We start from the raw sequence: 24,756 nt of genomic DNA on the forward strand, positions 1-24,756 counted from the left end.
CAATTTTTATCTAGTAAAAATGTACAAAAAGACAACATGTGGAGCTTTCTATTGCTCAGACTCCAAATAAATGAGATTTTCTGTAATAAATTTTATATGACTTTTTAATGTAGTACAACTTTGTGTATTAAAAATAATTAAACTTAACTATAAACAAAATCCAAAAGGGAAAAACTAAATTAAATGGAAGAATAGGAAAATATACTACAAGCAGAGAAAGTTAAAAAAAAAAGCCACAAAACAAAATCATTTAGTTAGTGAATGGGCCACTAATCTTACTTTGATTTAGAAAAAAAAAAACAAGAAAACAAAAAACCTAAGTGTATCAGCTAAGTCATCCAATCGCATACACACCACCCCACACAGACACAGAAAGCAGCCAAAATATTCACTTTTCAAAAATGTCTAATAAAATTATTTTTACCTGTAAATTGTTTTCTGTGATTCTGTTCCACCAAACCATATTGATGGGTACTCCTGATTTACACCTGTCAGCAAGGCAGCCAATAGGGTTCTTTGCTTTTCGTGCCTTTGATCCCATCGGAACTAGCCTCTCCTCCAGCATCCCCAGGCGATACTTCCTTGGCTAGGAAAAAGAAGGAAAGAAACCAGGCCACTCCTAACATCCCCCATACTAATCTAAGCTAACATAACTAACATACAGAAGATATCAAGAATGGTGGAATAGGAAACAAGTAAAATTTCTAAGACACTCCCTCTAATGTCCTTAGCACCACCCCCCATTCCCCATCCCCACCCCCAGTAAGCACACACCTCCAAAATAACCCATAGTCCTAACAACAGTATTACATAAAACAACAACTGTTTTAGTGAAATACATTATAATCTGAGTTTAGTGAACAGAAATTAACTTATCAGCAAAGTAAATGCTTTGCAAATTTTTTTCCACTGGCACTTACCTATTCTCACTGCAATATGAAGAAATGGCTTCAAGGGCACAAAATACAGGTAAAAAAATTTCTTCACACTATATATCTTTTTCTGCTCCCCATCTCACTACCTTATTTCCTACTGAGAACCACTCCACTTAGAAGAAGCAGCTAATTTCAAGGAATGGATTTTTTTTTTAATTTTTAAAATTCTATGCCCATTAGGGCAGAGTACAAATTGATCTATCTCAAACAGGCATTGTACTCAGTGAAACTTGTACTCAATGAAAAACAACAATCTCAGACAAAAAAATACACAAATTTCATTGGTCTTATAAATCTCAGTAGTTTGAACAGAATGATACTCAGTAGCCTAATAAAAGCACAGATTCATTGGCTAATATTATAATAAAGTTAGTAAACAATCTTAAAAGTGGTTGGCAGGGATTTTTTCATACATGAAGGTTAATGAACAGTTTCCACCATTTTACTTCTCTTAATTATAGCAAATTTGTACTAAATTGCATCTTAAAGGGAATCTGTATATATTTTTTCCCTTTAAGGAATACTGATACATTCTTGGGAAGGTATCTAATTTAAGACCTAAAATAAGAAAATCTACGTTTACTCATTGTTCTGTCTTAAGACTGCTGAAGCAAATAGTTGAAATTAACCTTCTTCAAAAATTAAACTTGCATAAGAAAGGAAACTAGATTACCCATCTATCCAATAATTATAGCAGTGGGTAAAGTTTCATGAAGCTAAAATATTTCCACCTCTATGCAATCTTGAACCAATTCAATTACTCTCTGTGTCTACATCACAAGCAACTTTTGTGAATGAGAATAGAAATATACCCTTTAGAACCAAATTATAGATGAAAACATTTTAAAGCAAGTTATTTTTAATAACATAGCTCACAACTATAAGGCTCTGACATATAGCAAAAATAATATAGCCTTAATTAAGCCTTCACTAATTTAAAACTTATATTTTAGAAAACGTCTGGGCTAAACATGATCCTATCAAAAAAGTTCAACACATCAAAGAATATTTATTTAAACAAAATCACACCATGTCAAATAGGTTCTATATATATAAGGACACCTAAATTCTAGTCATACATTTGAAAGCAAGAAAATTATTGCTTTAAATGTTCTTCTGTTATTTAGAGCCTTCACAAATCCAGACTTGTTTTTGAGCCAATTATTACCTTAGTGAAATTTATTCTCATGGTAGTACATTAAGCAACATAGAAAAAAAGGTTTTAAATAAATCCAGTGTATAATTCTCCCACCCCAGCAGCTCTCATTATATGTTTGTTTTTCCAAAAAGGAATTCACTATTCCTCTCCCTCCTCCCCATCACCCCCAAAACCTATAATTAGCCCAAGACCTTTCCTCTTAGGCAGAAGAGATCCCCAAACTTGTGCAGCTACAGATTTAAGTTCCTTCAATAAATAGTCAGAGAGTAAAGTCCAATCCAAAAGTAAAACTTTCTTTGTGATACTGAATGAAAAGACCTAAGGTATCAATACCATTTAAATACCATTATAAGCAAGAGAAGACAAATGACATCTGAAAAGAGATGGCAGCAATACAGAGCATGATGGTGAGCCAAAAAGATTACAGACAGAAGTCTCATTGCACAGAATGTAAATTATGGTAAAATCTCATGTCAAAGCTAATTTACAAATTATTTGAACTATTATTTATTCCTTGAAGGAAAAATGTATTTTCAACTAAACATGAGAGCCTACTTTGTATCAAGAACTGTTCTAAGTACTTGGAATGCAATGATGAATAAAACACACACCTTTCCCTCTGAAAGAGGACATAACCTAGTGGTTAACAAAGTCATGCGAACAGAACACACTCATTGTGATATGAAAAACGCATATATAATCAAGGTACCAATTGAACAGAGGCAAAGAAGGCTTCACAGAGGGATGAATGCCTGAGCAGTGTTAAAGGAAGTGTCTAGATAGGAAACAAAACAAAACAAAACCAGAGTGAGTGAGAGAGAAAGATGTATTTGTAGGTTAGGAAAAATGCACATGTAGAGGCATACAGGCACTCTGTTGTCAATTAAGGGAAAACTACAAGTTTTCAGTCTATCATTAGTAGAGGGCCAACCTTGAGAGCGAAAGATGAGGCTTGAAAGCAATAAAAAACCATGAATTGTCTTGTATCCTATGCCAAGGAGTTTGGACTTCACTCCATGGGCAATGGGGAACTCTTGAAAGCTTGTGAATGAGAATTAAACTGGAAATAGGTAGATAAACCAATGGTCTCTGATGATAATCCAGGTTGGGGTTTCCCAAACGCAGCACTACAGACTTTGGATAACTCTTTGCTGCGGAGGGCTGTCGTGGGCCACTGCAGGACGAGTAGCAGCATCTGCCCCAGTCGTGACACCAAAACTATCTCTGATGTCCTGCAGGAGTCGGGGGACAAAACTGTCCCCACCTGAGAATCACAGGCGTAGGTGAAGGATGGGAACTCCAGGAAGCTGCAATGCAAACAGAAGGCGAAGGCGTGGCTGGGGAAAGAGCTGCTGGCTTAAAACAGCTATCGGTGATTAAGTGACAGTAGGGTCTATGGGAAATAGAGAAGTCAAATGGAAGGTGAGGAAACAAAGGGCAAACAAAATTTTATGGGAAATGTTTATTTTCCCCAAAGCCTCCTGAGTCCTACAAGATCCAAACCCCTCCTCCAGAGCAAACAAAAGCACAAGCCCTCTTCCTTGCCCCTTAGCTTCCAGCAGTCCCTTCCTAAACCAATCTTGAGAATGTGTTGGTCAAAAAAAAAGGTATGTTTCCTGGTTGATCCTCCACTCTTGACAGCCTCCTTGCCAGTCCAGCCTGCTGGGTATTATGAAACGGAAGCATTTTGCAAAGCCATGTCCTGCTGGTAAGTAACCAGTCTGTCTGCTCCACCTCCTAGTAAGTCAACATCGTACATCAAAATTCCCATTCTCTTTTTGTTCCTGTGGTAAAATGTCCAGCATACCATGTAACTATTTTTTTCTCTCTCTCTAATATATATCATTTTTACTTTAAGTCTCAAGATTCACTACAAAACTGATTTTTATCATTCTTCACAAACTCTAAATAAACAGCACAAAAAGACAGTAGTTGAAAACAGTTTTACACTTTTTATTGGGCATTTAAAAAATAACAACTTAGGGCTTGAAAAAGTTGGAGAATGTATTCTAGACTAGCACATCTCAACTGTAATGAACATATATACTCTTCTAGGGATCTTGTTAAAATAAAGATGCTAATTCAGCGACCTAGAGTGAAGCATGAGATTCAGCATTTCTAAAAAGCTCCCAAGACTACTAGTGTGCTGCTGGTCTGGTGATCATCCTTCCAGCAATAAAGTTCTAGAGAATGTCAGGGAAGAGGCCTGGATAAGAAACAACTAGTAGTAAAACAGAAATTGGGGCCACCCCCCAAAATAAAAAAAGGATAGGGGTTCAAATAGTTAACATCCCACTCCTTTAGCTTGCCCTAAATACTCAGAGCCTTCAGAACCATTACTCATAGCCCCCAAAGCCCTGGCTCTTCAAAAATCCTTGCCCTAGTCCACAGAAGACGAATCCAATGGTTTAGGACTAAGGGAAATCCACTCTCATTCCTAACAAATAAGATAAGTCTCCAGACTGTGTCAAAAGAAAGAACAATAAAAGCTAATTTTTAGGACTGTTTTATTTCAAAACCTTAAATGCAAACACATTTTTTTTCATTCATTCATTCACTTAACATTTCAGCATAAGGCTTTTTGCCCTCCCCAGATGACCTAGAGGGGTGGGATAGGAAGGACGGGAGGGAGGCTCAAGAGGGAAGGGAGGGCTTCCCTGGTGGCGCAGTGGTTGGGAGTCCACCTGCCGATGCAGGGGACACGGGTTTGTGCCCCGGTCCGGGGGGATCCCGCATGCCACGGAGCGGCTGGGCCCGTGGGCCGTGGCCGCTGGGCCTGCGCGTCCGGCCGCAGCGGGAGAGGTCACAGCAGTGAGAGGCCCGCGTACCGCAAAAAAAAAAAAAAAGAGGGAGGGGATATGGGGACATGTGTACGCATGTGGCTGATTCACTTTGATGTACAACAGAAACTAACACAGTGTTGTGAAGCAATTACAGTCCAATAAAGATTTTTTTAAAAGAGAGAGAAATACAGTGGTAAGATCTATTCTCTTCCCCTAAAAAGTTCAGTCTAGCAAAAGAAAAATATATAAATACCACTGCTCACATAGAAAATGTTGTTATAGACCAATGTTCAGAGCACAATTTTTTTGGTAAAATTGCAAAACAGCATCATCTCTACAATACTTCACATTACAGGCCTTGTTATTATATATCATAACCTAATCATTAGTTATAAACTAGAGAAATCAATTGTTATCCTAGCACAAAAAGTTTCCAATGCCCTGAATTTTAAGAATGCCCTCTGAACATCAAAAACAGAATAACTGTGTTTTCACTATTTATACTCTGAAACAATGAATGATGATTTAAAGCTACTATGAATGGCACTTTTTTAAACAATTTGTATTTTATTAATCAAACATCTTCACATACTTGGAAAATAGTTGTGCACATATATGAAATACTGATATTATCTCCCTTTAGACAATGTCTAATGAAATGTATTAACTCATTGTCTTTTGCAATCACAACTCAGCAACCTATCTACCACTTGCCACTTCTAAGGGTCTGAGGTCCACTAACAGAAACCTCTGGCCTAGAATTTACTGTATATTTATTTGAAAATCAACTTTCATTTCTCTTTTACGACCTCTTCTGACGTACACTGGTTTTCCCTCAATTAATTAAACACCCTAACGGTTTAGCGTATTTGTTATTATGAGAACTAAATACAAGATTACATTTCCATTAACCGTCAGTGGTTAATGTAAAACTCACTAGGAAAAAATAGACTCCAAACTGATTAAAACCATTTGAATATTTTAAATCAAATAAATTAGCTAATTTCCATATAGACACAGGGAACTACCTCTACTTAATTTATTAGTTAATTAGGTGTGTTAATACACCTGGATTTTAAAGGCTCTCACACCTAATCAATTTAGAATAGTAAATCTAAACCTATAAGTGATTGTATATTGGGCTCCAATTAATTTTCTCGAGTAAAAGATTCAAAAATCAAAAACAAAAACAAGCCAGCCTCAAAGATTATGTTGTATTTTGTCCTGCCATTCATTATCAGTAATTGTAGGTTTTCATGGAAATATATTAGGTCCCTTAGGTTTTCACTGTTTAAATAAAGCCAATTATAGGATGGGATGGTGAGCAGGTCTACAGAAAGTGGGTCTACAGAAAAACAGGCTGTCATTGTTAAAGGCTCATGGGCAGGTAAACATCTATAAATGAAAAAGATCTTTTAATCTGTGGAGTCAATACAGAAATCACATATATGTTGAGAGGATGAAAACAGAGGACACTGCTAGGTAAAAAGTAATCTAAATTACGTCAAATAGAGCAGAACAGGATTTACACACACAGAAATGTTTTTTAAGCTCTACTGAGTCTGATCCTGAGAGAAGAGGCCCACTATATTATCTACATAAATTTAAGAAAGCCTACAAAGTAGTCATTACTTCTGTTCTCAAAACCTCAATGTTACAATGGAGTTTTATGCCACCAAAAATGAGAACAGCTGTTAAGCAAGGTCACATTCAATTTCTAAAGACTTGGAACACCAAACTACGACTTCTTTTAGTCTTTTGCTTTAGAATAGAACCAGAATACAAGATGTAGAAAAACAAAATACCATGCCAAAGTTATTAAAATCTTTTACGTGCAAGTGAGTAATGTTGTTTTAAGTCATGAAAGTTATTTCTACAATAAACTATCACCTGTAATGACCATAAAAAAATTTTATATGAATTTTAGTCCCTTATCAAAAGCAACCATCATGCTAAAATGCCTATTTGCTTATGAGCAAAAGGTTCCCTTTTGATTTATTTATATGTGTACACTTGCTTAAACTGAATCTTGAAATGAAGCAGAATATCTTCAGCAATGCTCTTTACTATGATTGAACTTAAAGTAGGTAGTGGTTAATCAAAGATAAATAATCTTACACACATTCAGAAACAGATAAACGTATGTTTTTAAATTGCAGGATTACAAGCAGCAGAAGACTGCAACAACAACTACCATTTGACAAGCACAGTGCACTATGCCAGGTACTGAATAGCCATTAATATATATAATACTCAAAATTCTGTGAGATAGGCACCATTATAAACCAACTTTACATTTGAGAAGGGTGGGCTTAGATGAGGTTAAAATAACTTGCCTATAATCTCAAAACTAACATAAGGTCAGGCTCCAGAGCTTGTACTCCTAACTAAATTTATTCCACATTCTATAGTATTCCTTAACATGTTACAATCTTAACATTATTCTAGCTAATTCTAAAATGACCAAATACAAATTCCATTGTATCAATCATGGAATCAATGATTCCATTAATCAATCTCTCTTTGACTCTAATTGGCATGGATGGGATCAATGAGAAACAGTAGCTACAGAGACTTCATTAAGCCACTCCCTCCTTCCCACTTTCAAAATGCAAGAACAAATCTTGGGAATTAAACAGAGTTAGGAAAAATTATATAGTTTTGGTTAAATTTAGCTTAAAACTTAGGCTACCATGTTTGTGGATGAGAATTCTAAATTGATCTTTACTAATTTATTCCTGACCCCTACTTCCTAGGAAAACAGAGATGAACCACCAGTAATACCAAACTCTTAATTATCAGCTACTACACTTTGTAAATACAGTGCCCAGAGTAGAGTGTAAAGAAGCCAACCAGAATATCTCAGAATGATCTACTAGTTCCCAGGTCCAAGTGGCAGATGCAGCATTTTTTCACTAAACTACCATTATTAGGTAAGAACCAACTCAAAATCCCCAAAGCTAAAGTTAAATAATGACTATAGTCAACAGTATTACATACTGTATACAAAAGCCATGCTGTTTCAGTTCACGTGTTTAAATACGGTAGCGTGTCAAACACAAAACAACCATACACACCTAAAAAAAAGCCTCCAGGGCTTCCCTGGTGGCACAGTGGTTGGGAGTCCGCCTGCCAATGCAGGGGACACAGGTTTGTGCCCTGGTCCGGGAAGATCCCGGATGCCGCAGAGCGGCTGGGCCCGTGAGCCGTGGCCGCTGAGCCTGCGCGTCCGGAGCCTGTGCTCCGCAACGGTAGAGGCCACAACAGTGAGAGGCCCGCGTACCGCAAAAAAAAAAAAAAAAAAAAAAAAAGCCTCCAAAACAAAAAACTCTCGTGAGATCTTTTTAAATCAATAAACAGGACAAAATTCCCCTGTAATCATAAATTTTGAAGACTCTTGCCTCAACAAGAGCAAGTAGTCACTGCACACAAAGTACGAATTAAAATAGAGAAAATACGTGGCTGAACTCCTAATTTGTTACAACAAAATTTAATCTGTTCTTTCCAAAGCACACCTTTATCTCAACACAATTCTGGAAGTTCACCCTGGAGGACTCTTCATTTAGGAGGAAATAAAATTAACTTTTTCAAAGTTGAGCCCTTTTCTATAGGAAGTATCATATTGTTAAACAAGTTTCAATCTAATCTAATCCATCACTTTAAGAAAAGAATAGACTGACGGGTTAAACAGGAAGAAGAACGTCACATTTAAGTCTGACAAAACAGAGAAGAGAGAGAATGTAACTGTTTGCTAAAGGGAAGGTGATTACTATAGATCATTAGCAATAAAAATGATAGTGGATTCAAATTACATAAAAATAATGACAGTCCTTTCAATATAAAATCACCAACTCATCAGACAGGGAATTACCATGTTATTTTCACAAAATGAGCTTAATATTCTATTCTTTTTTAATGTACTTAATAAAAGATAATCAGAGTAATAAGTATGACATTTCAAAGTTGACAGCATAAATTACTTGTGAAATTCAAGACCAAAACACAAAGAAGAAGCTTAAATGTCTAATAAAGAAAGAGTTTGCAACAAATTTAAAAAGGATATCCCAACAGTAAAATAAAAGCATAGGACACCAAAGAAACACCAAAGGTCAATAAACATAAGAGAAGCTCAATAGCAGCAGTAATCAAGTTTTAACAATGAGGGGTTTTGACTATAAAATGACAAAGATATGAAAGATTTTTACATCTCAGTGTTTTCAAGGCTGCAGAAAAACCAGCACCCATGAGTAGAAATATAAATTTGTGCAACATTTCTGAAAAGTTAGCTATCAATTATCAAAAGCTTAATTGTATATTTTTGCCCTAGAAATTTACACTGTTTACAAAAACTCACACTGAGATAATCATATAAATGGGAAAAAAGGCAGGCATAAGGTCAATGTTTTATCTCCTCCTCTGCATGTTACCAGTGGTCTCTCTCCGCTACCTCTTCATTTTTTACCTTATAGAAGATCTTACCCTTTTATACTGCCCTAGAAAAATTTTTTTCTCTGAAACATAACTAAATATTATCTATCTTATTCCAAGTAAATTACTTGATCTAACTTCCATTTCCCAATCTGTATAATGGAAAAAAATAATATCTCTCAAAGAATTGTTGGGGTGACTAAATGATAAAATGAAATTATAAAACATTTAATTTTATAAAAGTATTACCATATTACCTGAAATGGATACAGAAGATCATTGTCAACATAAATAAAATCAAGTCTGCCACTGCATAGTGAGAAAATCCCAGATGTATTTTCACCAAATTTGAAGGATATGTTTGAGAAGCTAACAGCTATGTGGGGAGGAGGGGCCTGAACACCTCAAAGAAAAGATGGACATTCTCAAAGCAACCACAGGAGAACGGCTTTTTCAATGGACAACTCTAATACAGCCTGATCCAGAGTGAGTAGCAACAGACATTTATTTATTTAATAATAGTTAACAGTTCCCAAACAAGACTAGAAAGGTTTGGCTAGCACCATGTATTACCAATAATAGCTTCCGTTTATTGGGCATTTCTCATTTAGTCCTCATAACACCTCTACATGCCAGGTACTAAGGTATTATTATTCTCATTTTGCAAATGAAGAAACAGAAAGGTTTAACTAAGCTTAAAGACATAAAGACAATCAGTGAAGAAACAGGGATTCAATTCAGACTGCCTGGCATCCAACTCCAAACCCTAAAACCTTGACCATTATTCAGTGCTACTGGGTTATTACTATTCCCAACTCTTTGCTCTTGGAGAGAGATAAAAACTCACCATGGGCTCTAAGCAAGCTATAAACAGGAACCATGATGCTCCCCTGCCTACGGGAACTTGGACTCCCAACAATTCTACCACACATATCTCTAAATCCAAAGCCTGTGCACATTCCCACAGCATGGCAAGCAGAGGTGAATGGAGGTTCAGTCAACTCCAGTAAAAGAAGAATAGCTCTGAGTGTATTAATTTGGAATTCTAAATACAATTTTCCATAAAAACATTCCTGCAGAGTACTCATGGGGAAAAGATATGGATGTGGCTGACTTGGAAATCTAAATACTAAGTAAAACAGTATTTGAGAACATATATAAAATGCTTAAAAATGGTTTTATAGGTGAAGTTTTAGGTTGTGATTCCCATTACGATTTATTTTTCAATATCTTCCCCCTTTTCTCCTCACCTTTTATTTTTTCCCCGAGATCAATATTTGGTTCCACGTTCAATCAATATTTGGTTCCATGTTTTAAAATGAGCCTAGCCATCAGAAGGATTGCGGAAAGATTTACATCCCAGGTTATCTATGCCATAATCCTATTAATTTCTCCAAATTTACTTTAGCTTTCTCCATAAAAGAACTCTACCATAATACTCACCAGTTTGTTATTCCTATTTGGTTCCCTATGTAAAAGTAAATAATGTAAAAGTCATCTTTTGAAGACATTAGAACAGAAATGTACACAAAAATTCTTACATGTCAAATTAATCAGAAATCATACTATATATATAGATCAGTAAGTTTTGTAACACAGATGATACAAAAAGGAAAGGATGCTCTTAAGATTTAAGAACAGTGGGGAGGAGGTTCCAAACTAAGATCAAGCAGAATCATCCCAAACTAGGCCTCCACCAGCTACACTTCCTCACAAATAAGCCATCAGGAGATAAGCCAGCCTCTTTTGATCCCACTTCCCTCATCCTGACAGAGCTTTAAAATCAAGAACAGAAGAAATAAACATGATACTTCACAAGTCTTTTGTCCTCTAAACCCAAAGAATTTAACTTGTTATTAAAACCTAAAAGATTTACAGAAGTGAAAATCTGTCATCCCATTATCAGAAATAAAATGCAAATGCCCAGGTAAAGCTGCATATTGACTGAAACATCATACTAAAGTACAATTAAAGTAAGAAATGTAAATGATGAGCACCAGAGTGTTTTTGCCTTAATGTGGGGAGGGGAGAAAGCTAAATAGGAAAATGACTAGACAACTAAAAAAGAGGGCAAAGAAGGACCAAGAAATATATAAAAAGGTAAAAAGCCAAGATTGCCAGACACAAATTTTGAAGGAACATTTGTCTCAATCATCTGTGGCTGCACAGCTTAGCAAGAACAGTTAGCAAGATATCATCATGTTATTTATGAATATCTGTATCTCTACATCTAACTTTGTTATAAAGGTACTTTGTTCCCAGAGGAGTTCTGACCGAAAATTTTACTGCGGTCCAGACCACATTTGTGATTCCCAGTGACTCTCAGGTCTTTTTCTGTCATACCAGTTCTCGGCTTTATCTACCCTGTTGTTAAGGTTTCCTTATGCATTAATGTCTAATATATTCACTCCCATTTTCAACAGAACTCCATCTCCAGTGTTTTGGGGGGCTTACCTCTCCCACTGAGTATACAGCCATAATTCAATTCCTTCCACCACCACCCTTGGCCAACAATAATTGTACACATCTTCAAATAAATGTTACTTTTATAAATAAAAGTGACAAATAAAAGGTTACTTTTCCTATCTATATTTATGTATTTCTAACGTAGAAAATTTTAAAAATCAGTGCTTCTCAAATATCAACTGTGAAAGATCACATTTTTAAAAAATTTCCTATGCATCACAGTCCTATATGTTCATAAAACAAAAATGAATTACTAGAAAAATGATGACACATTTGGATGTTGTGGTATTATCAGATTGTTATAGAAGTTTCTAAACATTTACTTTTAACGTTTTAACTTATCTCCCTACAGACAGGAAACAACTCACCGTCTCGCTCCAGTCACTCGCCACACTATGAGCATCAGTGCCCTAAGGCATATATATTCTCAGCATACAGCTCTTCAGGAAATTTTCCACATGTTTGACAACAATAAACCAACCCAGACAAATGGCTAGGAACCTTTTTCTATACTGTTTTTCACATCACACATTTTACTTCAACAAGTCCTTATAGATACAAGGCCCTCTGCCATAGTTTCTTAGCTTATCTGTGATAGAAGAGAATTTTTAAATTTACTGAAGATCCTAACTCTCTACTTGTAATCAAACAATTCCTTCTGCTTAATATGTTTGCTTCCCCATAGTCCTCACCTTCAAAAACCACAACTCAAAACTTCTCCATAAACTCTTCTGGATCTAGAGCATTCTCTGCGACTAGGCAATCATCCCACATCTAAATCCAGGCTGATTAACACCGCTGTGTAAATGTTCTCTAGTAGAGTCATGCACTGTCTCTTGAATTAGATTTGAGGAGAGCAAGAAAAACATCAGCCCATTCTTTTTAAGTTTTTCACACAGCCCAGAGTAAGACTGCCCACAGTTAAAATATCTGACTCGTCAGACCCAAATAATTCACATACCCCACAGGCAAAAAGCAGCATTTGCAGCTCAGGGGTTGGCCCAACTGAGATTTTCAGAAAATAATTTATCTAACTAGCCACGAAATAGTAGTAAGTATGGCCTAACTACCTGTTTTCCAACCTCATTCTGAAATAAAATGTCACTGAGTTATCATGATAGCCTGCTTAGATCACCTGGAATTATGACTGAATATTTACATAAATTTGAGGTACTTCCACTAAAATTACATCATTAAACAGACGTTATAAATTACTAAAACAAAAGAATAATAGACGGAGGGTGGGGGGGGATGAACTGGGAGATTGGGATTGACATGTATACACTGATGTGTATAAAATTGATGACTAATAAGGACCTGCTGTATAAAAAAAATTAAATTTAAAAAAAAGAATAGACAAAGTCTCCATATGCCTTCAATTCACAGCATGCAATACTCTCATACCAAGAGTTTTTTTTTTTTTTTACCAAGAGTATTTCTAATACAAAGGAATTTTAAACCTTCTCAACTCAACCATTAACAATTTAAAAATATATGCAACCTGTACCCACAAAGATTCCTAATCATGTAGCCCACTATTGGAAAAAAATCTCTATGTCCCTACATATTATTTTAAATATAAATGGCAAGAAAATATGGTCCTTCAAAGATATACTATATGAATACTGAGTTTCTAAGTAGAGGCTGACACGTAGGTCCTTTCAGTTTAGCCAAACATTGAGTTTTAGAGATGAAAGACACCACAGCAATTATCCAGGCCATGCTCATCATTTCACAGATGTGAAGATTACAGCCTAGAAGGTTGTCCCAAGGTCACAAAGCTAGAGATCCAGGACCTCAAAAACTGCAGCACAGTGCTCACTTCACTTATCTGCTTCCATTTGGATACATTCTAATCTCTCTCCAAATACAGATGTCACATTTATAGTAAATTTCCTTCTATTATTTTCCTTTACTAAAATAAATTTTAGAAGGATGGGTATTATAATCTCCTTTTTCAAATCTCCAGGGCTCTTTACTATTTTCTCAAAAATTAATGTCAACAACAAAATTAATGTCAACAGCTCTAAATCACATATTTCAACTTTAAGATGCAATCCACCAAACCCTCATAAGTATTTATTTGCCATTCTAGTCTTACTTTCTACTCATACATCAGAAATGCTACTTATCACAGTTAACAGATTATTATTTTTAAAAATGTGAAAAAGCTACTGGGGGACCCTTAAGACTACTTAAGGGCTTTTTGTTTTCCCCTACACTAAACAGCTCCAAATAACCTGACTTCTAGGTTGTACCTGCTTTCCAGCACTTCACTCCTTCCTTCCATATTGAAGGTTTTGTCTACTGTCACTTCTCACTCACTTCTCACTGCTTGTGTCCAACTCTATTCCACTTCTACCATAGGGATTTAGAAAATACATATTCCCATTTCTGAGACTAGTATGTAAAGCAAAAGTAAATGTGTTCTTGGTGAGAGCCTGTAAGGAAGTCTATAAAACCAAACCCATACCTTTTAGTCTACCGATCTTAGCTGCTTAAAAGCATTTTGTAATTAATTACCTCCTTGTTCTCATCTATTTTCTAAAAGGAGATAATACTAGGTACATGAGATATTGATATAATTCATACCTGACCCCACAGTTTTATTTTCTTGTCTAGAGAACATCTACCTAGTATTCTTGAAATTCATTCTATACTACCTTCTGATCAGAGACTTCCTTAAAGCACCTTAAGCTTACATCAGTTTTCTAAAATTAATATTTTCTTTTTGATCTTTCTCCTATTACTTAGGAAACTGAATTAGTTATAACTTTATAGTAATTTCCGCCAAGATTTACAACCTCCTAAACATCTTTAGCTGCTACTGATCCTAACCAAAATTAGCACCGTCTCTAGATTACTATTACTATTAACATAATGATTCTCAGTAAGACTCAAAGGCATCAAACTATAATAAACTACTACAAGGTACTTCAAAATCGGTTCACGGTCTATCAACCTCAATTCCAAATAAAACTAAATTAAATTTCTAATATAAAGAGATTTTAAACTGTTTTTAAACAGTTGGGCCAATTATGAAAAGCTGAAGATTTTAATTTTGTCTTGTAATGAGGAGTTTAAATTAGGGGAGAAATCTTTGGTATTTAGACAAAGCAGTCAGAAAATAAAGTTAAAAGATGATTAATATACCTACAACGGGTCACATAACATCTAATTTGATGTTGTAGTTGCTGTTATCTTAAAAAGAATGCATTAAGATAAAGAAAATGAGCAAAAGTAAGAAGGATTTCATCCCTTCACATAAAATGTCTCTATTTCATGCACAGAGATCAAATAAAATTCTGCATATAAGAGATACACACCAAGGAAAATGGTTAACAAAAAGCAAGAAAAACATTACAGTCCTCCCCCACCTAAGAGAACACTGACCATTATGTAGGTAACATCCCAGTATCACCCCTATGTTCCATTTAGTTTCACGTAAGTTTCCATCTCACCTACCTTTCTTCTCTGAGAGATGTTGAGGGCACCAAAGTCATTAAACAAGGATGAAGCAGGTGAAGTTAGAGGATCTGGAAGGTAAGTTATATAAGTTTCCACACAGACAACTCAGGAAACCTATAAATCTAATAAATGTTTAACTTGAATGCTTATGAAGTAGTAAAAAAAAATCATATACCACAACAATAAACTCAATGCCTCACACAGTGGGTGTTCAAATATTTTGTAATTGAATGAAACACAAACTGGAGACTACTTCATTCAGCCAATAGTCAGTACACATCTATTCAGAAGCTATACGAATTAGAATGCATCTATTTGCTGAGAACCAAAAGAAAAATAAAATAGAAAAAAAAGGTGATCTTAACCATGTTATTAGGAATGTGTTTATGAAGGAAGTCTTCCTGTAGTTTGTGTTCTTGAGACCAAACCATAAGAAAAATAAAAAAGGAGTAGGGGTGGCAGGGAGAGTAGTCAAACATACTCTGAGCCATAGGACTTGGATGTTAACACTTAGGCAAGACCTTAAAACCATCTACCCTACAGAATATTCCATATTTTTAAGTTTATCACCACATACTTGATATTCTTACTAAAAAGATAAGGTAAATTAAGTTTTTAAAGATGAAAATATTAAATGTTTCAAAACACAAACATGAAATCCAAAGATTTTATAGGTTCAAAGCTCTATTACTCTGCGGCCAGAAGTTACAAACAAAAGTACATCTCTAAATTGTTTCTCACTTAACAAATCAGAAGAGTTTCTGAAAAGGAATGCATGGTATACATTGAAATATTTTTGTCTTCATTTCTGAGCTTTAGTTAGTCCTATGTTTCTCATTAAATTATCTGTAAAATCCTAAAGAAAATAGAGTAAATGTTGTCATTTAAAGGAACCTTAAATCTCTTCATAATGCAGTACATATAAATTGCTGCTTAATTTCTCTGGTTTCTTCTGTATGGATTTTCACAGTCTAGTCCTTCATTAGAATTAACATTAATTTAATATAACTAATAATGCAAAGAGAAAGAAGTTAATAAAATAATAAGATACAATATTTTTATGTAATTTATACATTCAAGACTAAAAATAGGTATTATTCATCCTTTACGCTACCTTTGATAGCATTTAAAAGTCAGCATATAAACTCTATGGGAATGCCAAAAATATTATAATGCTACACATTAGTTTCTAATAATTTTATTCAATATTAAAATGTTGCTATTTTTTCCTACAGCAAAAGAAGAAATTTCTAAGTAATGAGAGAGATTCGATACACACACATAAAATGTCTATCTCAGAAATAATCAACATGCAAATTCTTATTCTCATCGTTATAAATAACTGTTTACATTTTACCGATATAGAATATTAATATTGTTACATATTTTTAAAAAAACCATTCCTGAACATTTATTTTTAAAAATAGGATGCAGAAAGATACAAAAGAAACATTTATTTTTAAATTAGGATATGAAAAGGAAATTCTGTATCAAAAGGCTTAAAAATGTCCATAATCTTTGAAACAGTAATTCCATGTCTAAGAATGTTTCCAAAAGAAATAACTCAAAATATGAACAGATTCATACACATAAGTCCAATACTGGACTTTAAAAAAACAAAAGTGAGTAAATTATGAAAATAAACAACAGGATTCAATTTATAATGACCTAGAAACACTCATGTTATAATTTAAAAGTATATTTAATGCAATCTCAGGTATTATTATGTATATAAAGTGTTATGTATTATGTGTATATGTATGTATATACATATATCCAAACCTTAATACTAGTTATCTCTGAGTGTGAAGATAACAGATCATATTCTTCCTTACATCTATCTGTAATTTTCAAAATTTCTACAATGGACATATTGTTTTTAGAGTCAGAAATACATATATCTGTAAGAGAAAAAGGGACCAAGTCTTACCATGGCCTGCATATGGCTTGGCACTGTCATTTAGAAGGCTTGGGGAGCTGCTACTATTAGTCATTCTCTGAAACATAAAATATATATACATAATATCTTTGAGGAATACAGAATTAAGAATATTCAACCGATTAAGTTAAGACTGACCCTCTTTGCGTCTTCCCCTCCAATCCATCGTTCACATCAGTGACACTCTAATCCTCCTATAAATGCTGCTGCCTGGATTACAATCATCTATGCAGAAACTTCGAAATACTCTTTATAACACATCAAATGAAAAGTTTACTCAATAACCAGGTATTTAAAACCAAAGTCACAGAACTATTTTGAATTGCACTTCCATAACTTTTTAGCCTGAGCAAGACACATAACTACTAAGTTTCCTTATCCATAAAATATAAACTCCAGTATCCATCCAAGAGGATGTGAATGACTGTAAGTCAATAAACACTCTCTACTATTCTCTCCCAATGCATATTATCCTTCATACACCTCACAGATTCTATAAAATTAGGCTCTTCTCTGTTCTCTAAATATGTCCCCGCGCTTTCTTAACACACTCCACAGCCTCTATGGTCTCACGATCCTCAAAGGCCCTCATTCCACACTCAACAAAACACACAGAGGAGTGAAACCAGTCTCTTTCTATCCATCCTCTACATTCTCCAACTCCACCCTTGAAAGCTCACCCTGACTCCAAACCTACAAGAGACGGCTCACCTATATCCCACCTACATCATCACCTCCTAAAATCCCACCTCCCACTCAACAAAAGTGAAAACTCCAGATGTCTCCATCCCTGGAATAAACTTCAGTGTTTAGTGCCATATAAATTCATACCAACAATACCTGCATCAAGGGATACTTTGTTTCTACAGGGCTTCCAAATCCATTAACTCCAATAAAGCTGGTGCTGAAATATGAGTCTGTGAGGCTGGTATCAGTTAAAGCACCTCCATCTATTCCAGGAACTGAAAGAGAAGGAAAATTCAAGTATTTAAATTATTTAAAAGCACAAAACACTGATGTAGTTTCTCTGTTCCCAAATAAGTTTTAAAGTCTGAAATCTCTGTCACACTTGTTTTTATTTACCTGTTCATAAGAAAAGGCAGAACCAAATAAAACTGTCTCAACTCTAGAAACTTGTTAAACAATGCTCAAGTTGAAATTTTTTTTTCCACAGAGATAGCTATTTATTTTATATTAGTTACCTGAGAGCCACCAAGCACAACATGAAGAAACAAAGCACACTTGCACTTCTACTTTTCTCATCAAGTTTTTTTCTTTAACTTTGCAAGAGGACAGGAGAATATAAACCACTGCAATTTCTCCTGTGAATCTTCATATGCTAAACAGAGACAAGTTTCTCAGGACTGTTTCTCATAACACATCTTAAGAAACAGACCAGCAGTCTCATATTAACTCATAATTCAGTAAGCCAATTCTACCGTGCGAGCAATGGGATAGAGCCGAGGGATACAGACAAGCTTTCTGTCGATTTTATGGTAGAATAATACAGAATCATTGTAACTACTAACACAACCCATCATATACCAACAAAGTGATGGACAATGTTTTAGATGCTATTTCCTGGTAAGTACAGTTCATCCTTGAACAACACAGGTTTGAACTGCATGGGTCCAATTATACACAGACTTTTTCTCAATAAATATATTGGAAAAATTTTTGGAGATTTGCGACAATTTGAAAAACTCAAAGATGGACCTTGTAGCCTATAAATATCAAAAAAAATGAAGAAATCGTACGTCATGAATGCATAAAATATATGTAAATGTGGATACCACTCTATCCTTAAATAGGCATAAGGTGAGTGACATTTAATATAAAATTAATGTGTTAGTTTTCTTACTGTTTTATAACTTTGCTTTCAAAGAATTACATTACCGTACAGTATGCCTCTCTCTCTCTGAACTGGAGAAACTATTACAGGTGACATAACCTATCATCACAGGTTAAGTGTTTTTCTTTAAGTGTAACACTTCCAATACTGTATAATGAATATGACTATGAAAATTTTATAATGATTCATTTATTAGCGTATAGGCCAGGCTATTGTGAAGCAACCACGTCACTTACACTAAGCTACCATAAAACAATCATACTGCTGCTTCTTCATTATCAGTGCAGGATACCTGTAAATAAATATGAATTTCTTTTTCACGTTATCTTTTCATTTTTGATGTCTAGTGTTAGTAAAACATACGACACTTTGTATCGTATAAGGCAACAGTGATGTAGGTACAGACAGAAAGTGGTTCACCTTGTAAGCATACAATGTAAACTTATATCGATCAATACAGTACAGAACTGAAAATGTATTTTCTCTTCCTTATGATCATAATAGCCTTTTCTTTTCTCTAGCTTACTTTATTGTAAGACTACAGTATATAATACATATAATCATAGAAAATATGTTAATCGACTGTTTATGTTATTGGATAGGGCTTCCCAGTCAACAACAGCTATTAGTAGTTAACTAACAGCTATTAGTAGTTGGGAGCAGCCTGAGGGACTGGAGTTCCATAGACCATGCTTTTTAAAAAAAAAAAAAAGCCCAGCTGAAACTACTAAGTGGTTCTCCTCTGCCAACTAGGACATCAGAGACAAGATGCTGGCAGTGCTCATCCCAAGGGATGAAATCCAAACTTCCTAGTCTGACATTAAAAAGCCCTCAACAATCTGTTCTCAACCTATCATTCTAGTATTTCCTGAAAGTGCTGGGTTTGAGACTCAATTCTGCCACTTACTAGCCACAATGTCTTAGGCAAAATGGTTATAAAGTAGAGATGATACCATGACTTGTAAAATGAGCCTCATACCATCTACCCTGCAAACTTCCACAAAAAGTTATGAAAAACAATGAAACAGTATCTTAAAAGTTCTTGTAAAAATCCTGATGGTTGCACAGTTCTATAAATTTACTAAAAGTAATTGAATTGTACATTTACAATGGGTGAATTTTATAGCATGTAAATTATATTTCGACAAAGCTCCTTTTTAAAATCGGTGGAGAAAAATGGGATTACTCAATAATTGGACTTATGACAAATGTGTATCCATCAGGGAGAAAACTGAGTACCTTACACAGATATTTCCAAAAGATCAAAGATTATAATGTCAAAGTATACACCTACTATAAAAAGGTCTTACAATAATCCTAACATTATTGAATTCTCTCCTCCAGTCAAAATGATAAACTCACTATATTTTGAAGGTCCACACTTCATCAATTCTAACACACACACACACACACACACACACACACACACCCCAACTCTATGTTCTTCAAGACCCAGGTATAATGGAAAAAACCCAAAATACTTGAAGTTAGTCATTCAGTTCTAATCCAACTCTTGCCATTCACTAGCTGAATGACCTTGAGCAAAACCCTCTAAATTTCATTTCTTCATCTGCAAGAGAAGGCAATCCCAGCTCACTCACAGGGTTGTGAAAGGGACTCAAGTGAAGTAACCTATGCAGAATGCCTAGCACCCTGTCTCATAGGTAATCATAAATGTTATTTTCCTCTTCTCTTATCTCTAGAACGTATACCCCAATTATTCCAAGTTGTGTTTAACACACAACTCTATCTCTTAAGATACTGTTTATATCATTCATGCGACAAAATTTTTTTCCTTTGATCTCTTATTGCTGTCTTCAACTACTTAAACATTTAAATTCTTACCTGTTTCTGAACTATCTACCCATCTAAATTATCTGTAAACTGAGATTTGGGACTACTTCTGATATTTTTCTGGTATGCCCTATTCTACTAGCACATTTACATAAACACTTATTTACAGTTAAGCCCTTTTTTAAAGTAGGTATTTTTAAAAGTTGATAAAAGATACAATAGATTTTCACAACCAACTTCTATAAAACACCCCATGTAAATGATATTATTGCCTCCGTTTTTCTGATGAGGCAATGAGACTCAAAGACACTAGATTGACAACACAGTGGATGCAGGCCCAAGAAACAGGGGCTCCTCGACCACTCAGCAGACACTCACACCATCCTTTTCTGTACTGCACTGTGGAATGAGCACAAACTTTTAGCAAATACAACTGCCCATAAGGTCTGTTTCAGCCAGTTGCCAACTACTGATCTTTGACAGCATATTTAACCTAAGTCTTTTTTTTCCCTCCTCTGTAAAATAGAAACGACAACACCTACTTTCCAGTGTTTTATGAGAATAAAAGGCCTGGAAATTTGTACCTCTTGACTATCTTCACTTACGCCCCTGGACCCCTGCATCTGGCAACCACCAATCTGTTCTCCACTGTATCTGTGAGTCTGGGGTTTTTGTTTTTATTTATTTTTTTATTTTTGGCTGCGTTGGGTCTTTGTTGCTGCACATGGGCTTTCTCTAGTTGCGGTGAGCGGGGGTGCGCGGGCTTCTCATTGCAGTGGCTTCTCTTGTTGCGGAGCACAGGCTCTAGGCGCGCGGGCTTCCGTAGTTGTGGCACATGGGCTCAGTGGTTGTGGCTCGCAGGCTCAGTAGTTGTGGCACACGGGCTTAGCTGCTCCATGGCATGTGGGATCTTCCTGGACCAGGGCTCTAACCCGTGTCCCCTGCATTGGCAGGCAGATTCTTAACCACTGTGCCACCAGGGAAGCCCCAAGTTTGGGGTTTTTTTAAGATTCCATATGTAAGTGAGATCATACTGTACTTGCCTCTACATAGTTTTTTTTTTAATGTAACAAGTTTAAACCAGATTACTGAAGATTCTGTACGCTCCTTAACATGTGTACATTATATTTTGTGTTAATTTATGTATTAGTATACATAATACATTAAGATATAACAGCTTAGGGCCATCATTTGTAATAGTAAAAGACTGTAAACAATCTAAACAGCCACTAAAAAGAGTAAGGTGTATTTTTATGTGTGGATGTGGAAGAAACTAGAAGATATGCAGTTTGCTGAAAAAATTCAAAGTGCATTAGGCTTCCGTGTGTGCACACGTGTATATGTGTGTCGGTATGTGCTACAGATAGGTTAATATAAACATGAGTCATAGTACAAAGAATATTTCTGAATAGATACATAATAACTTGGAAAGAGTGACTGTCTTTTGGAGAGGGATCAGGGAATTAAGGAAGAAGGGAGACTATTTTTCACTGTGTACCCTTTTGTGCTATTTAAGTTTTTAACCTGTGCATGCAGTACTTTTTTAATTCCAAAAGCAAGATACTGTTCCCAGTTTTCCAAAGCTGGAACTTTTAATAGTAAAAATATAATTAAAAACTAGTTTTAGAAAAATAGGTACAATATCTTTAGTTTTTTAAAGAAAAAGCAAGATACCAATAAAGACATCAAAAAAGGAAGAGGTTTTATCAGAAGAGGACTATTACCCCCATGCCAATTAACTCAGCCAAGATAAATGAGCATGTCCTCCCCTAAACTGAAGTTAAGCTGCTGAGAGGTCAGTGATTTTAAAAGCTGTTGGGAAGGGAACAAGATGAATTCTAAAGATTGAACATAAAATAATTCATTTTCTAGAACATAAACATTTAGAAAAACACAGAAACATTTTAGAGCTGAAGAAATTTTAGACATCATGTACTCCATACCCCTTTCTCCTATTTACAGATAAGGAAATATATTTCCACATGGACTAAGCTGCTAGACTAAGATCAAAGTTACTTTGTAAGAGAGTATTAAAATCAAAATCTCAGGACCCCCAGTCCAGAAATAATTCCTATATACTGAAAGGAGACACAAATATTTTATGTATTGATTTGTTAACAATTATATGATAACAGTGCATGAAACAAATATTTTATCACATTCCTTTGTATAGTTGCAGCTCATAAACTACCTTATAAACAGAATATAAATATGGAAAAACAAATGTAAGAAATACTGCTCTAAAACTTGAGTGTGTGTATGCGTGCCCATGTTACGGACCTGACCTGTTTCGCCCCCAAAATTCACATATTGAAGCCCTAACCCCCAATGTGAGGTATTTGGAGACAGGCCCCTTAGCAGTAATCAAGGTCACATACACAAGACTATTCATGATGATTAACCCTGGGCAATGAGATTGGCTTACTTTGACTTTATACACTGCTGTTCCAATGAAAATTTTTACAGAAAAGTTTATGGCTTTTATTAACTTAAAAACTAAATTAAATAAATTAAATTCAACCTTAAAATAGATTTAAAAACTATTTCTAGGTGCTGTAAATGTTCATACCTTTGTACACAAAAGCACATATGCCTATAGAAAAGCAAACAAACAGACAAAAAAAAGCCACTCCAAAATAAAGATAGATATAAATCTGCCAAGTTAAAAAGAAAAGAGAAAAATTCAACAAGAAAAACTCTCAATATACACAACTTGGCTGAATCTTGAGGGAATTATTCTGAGTCAAAAAAAAAAAAAAAAAAGCCTAATCCCAGAAGATCACATGCTATATAATTCCATTTATAGAACATTCTTTTTTTTTTTTTTTGGCCATGCCACAGCTTGAGGGAATCTTAGTTCCGGGACCAGGGACTGAACTCAGGCCACGGCAGTGAAGCACGGAGTCCTAACCACCGGACCACCAGGGAATTCCCTATAGAGTCTTTTTTTTTTTTTTTTTACTTTTTATACAGCAGGTCCTTATTAGTCATCCATTTTATACAAATCAGTGTATACATGTCAATCCCAATCTCCCAGTTCATCCCACCCCCACCCCGCCCTATAGAACATTCTTGAAATGACAAAATTACAGAAATGGAGAGCAAATTAGTGGTTGCCAGGGATTGGTAGGGAGAGTTACAAAAGGGCCACTTGAGGGTGACAGAGCTGTTCTATGTCTTGACTGTGCTGGCAGGCACAAAACATACACACGATAACACTCCACAGAACTAAATATACACACATGTGCACACACAAGTACAAATAAGACTCAGAAAATCTGAATATGGTAAGTGGATTGTATCAATCAATGTGGTTGTGACACTGTACTACAGCTATGAAAGGTATTACCACTGGGGGAAACAGTGATGGGACAAAAAGCTCTTTCTGTATTATTTCTTACAACTGCATGTGACTCTACAATTATCTCAAAATAGAAAGTTAATTTAAAAACAGAAAAATCCTATAAAAGGGCAAAATAGGAAGATGTTGTTTTGTTTTGGCTATCACATATCTTCTTTAGAGTCATTTCAAATGCACTTCCATGCAAAGCGGTCTTTTACTTGTTAACTGACTCTTACCTAGACTTAACTTTAGGACAACCCTTGTTGAGTACTCCTCATAAAGCTCTAAGCCCTCCTCATAAAACTTCTCAAGATCTGACTTTATCTTATACACGTGTCTGTACTCCCCACTAGAATGTAGCCTCCATTAGGGCAGACTTTTGTTTCATTCAGTGTTGTATCCCTATCACCCAGATCAAAACCTGCCACTTTGCAAGCACAATATTAAAGGAGTGAGGTGAATGGTAGTCTTTGTTGTCTACTTTGTGTATTGTCAAATAAAAATGTTTAAATCTATACCAGCTATCCTACTGGCAAATTCCCAGTACTCACTTTTCTGTTAGCTGATTCGAGTTTGTGGGATGAAAAGT

The 24,756-nt window shown here is 35.3% G+C and overlaps 1 protein-coding gene across 1 annotated transcript in view; it reads right to left on the reverse strand.

Moving 5' to 3' along the window:
* The window catches only part of PAN3 (poly(A) specific ribonuclease subunit PAN3), a 117,641-nt gene that overhangs the window by 87,997 nt on the left and 4,888 nt on the right, over positions 1–24,756 (reverse strand). Inside the window, 4 exon segments of the mRNA XM_022574545.3 lie at positions 425–586; positions 15,237–15,307; positions 17,170–17,236; positions 18,019–18,140. Of these exon segments, the coding sequence (XP_022430253.2) occupies positions 425–586; positions 15,237–15,307; positions 17,170–17,236; positions 18,019–18,140 (422 nt within the window).

The sequence above is a fragment of the Delphinapterus leucas genome, chromosome 18, assembly GCF_059928025.1.
Source record: "Delphinapterus leucas isolate spDelLeu-1000000601 "Yukka" chromosome 18, BTC_Dleu_Yukka2, whole genome shotgun sequence".
Lineage (NCBI taxonomy): Eukaryota > Metazoa > Chordata > Mammalia > Artiodactyla > Monodontidae > Delphinapterus > Delphinapterus leucas.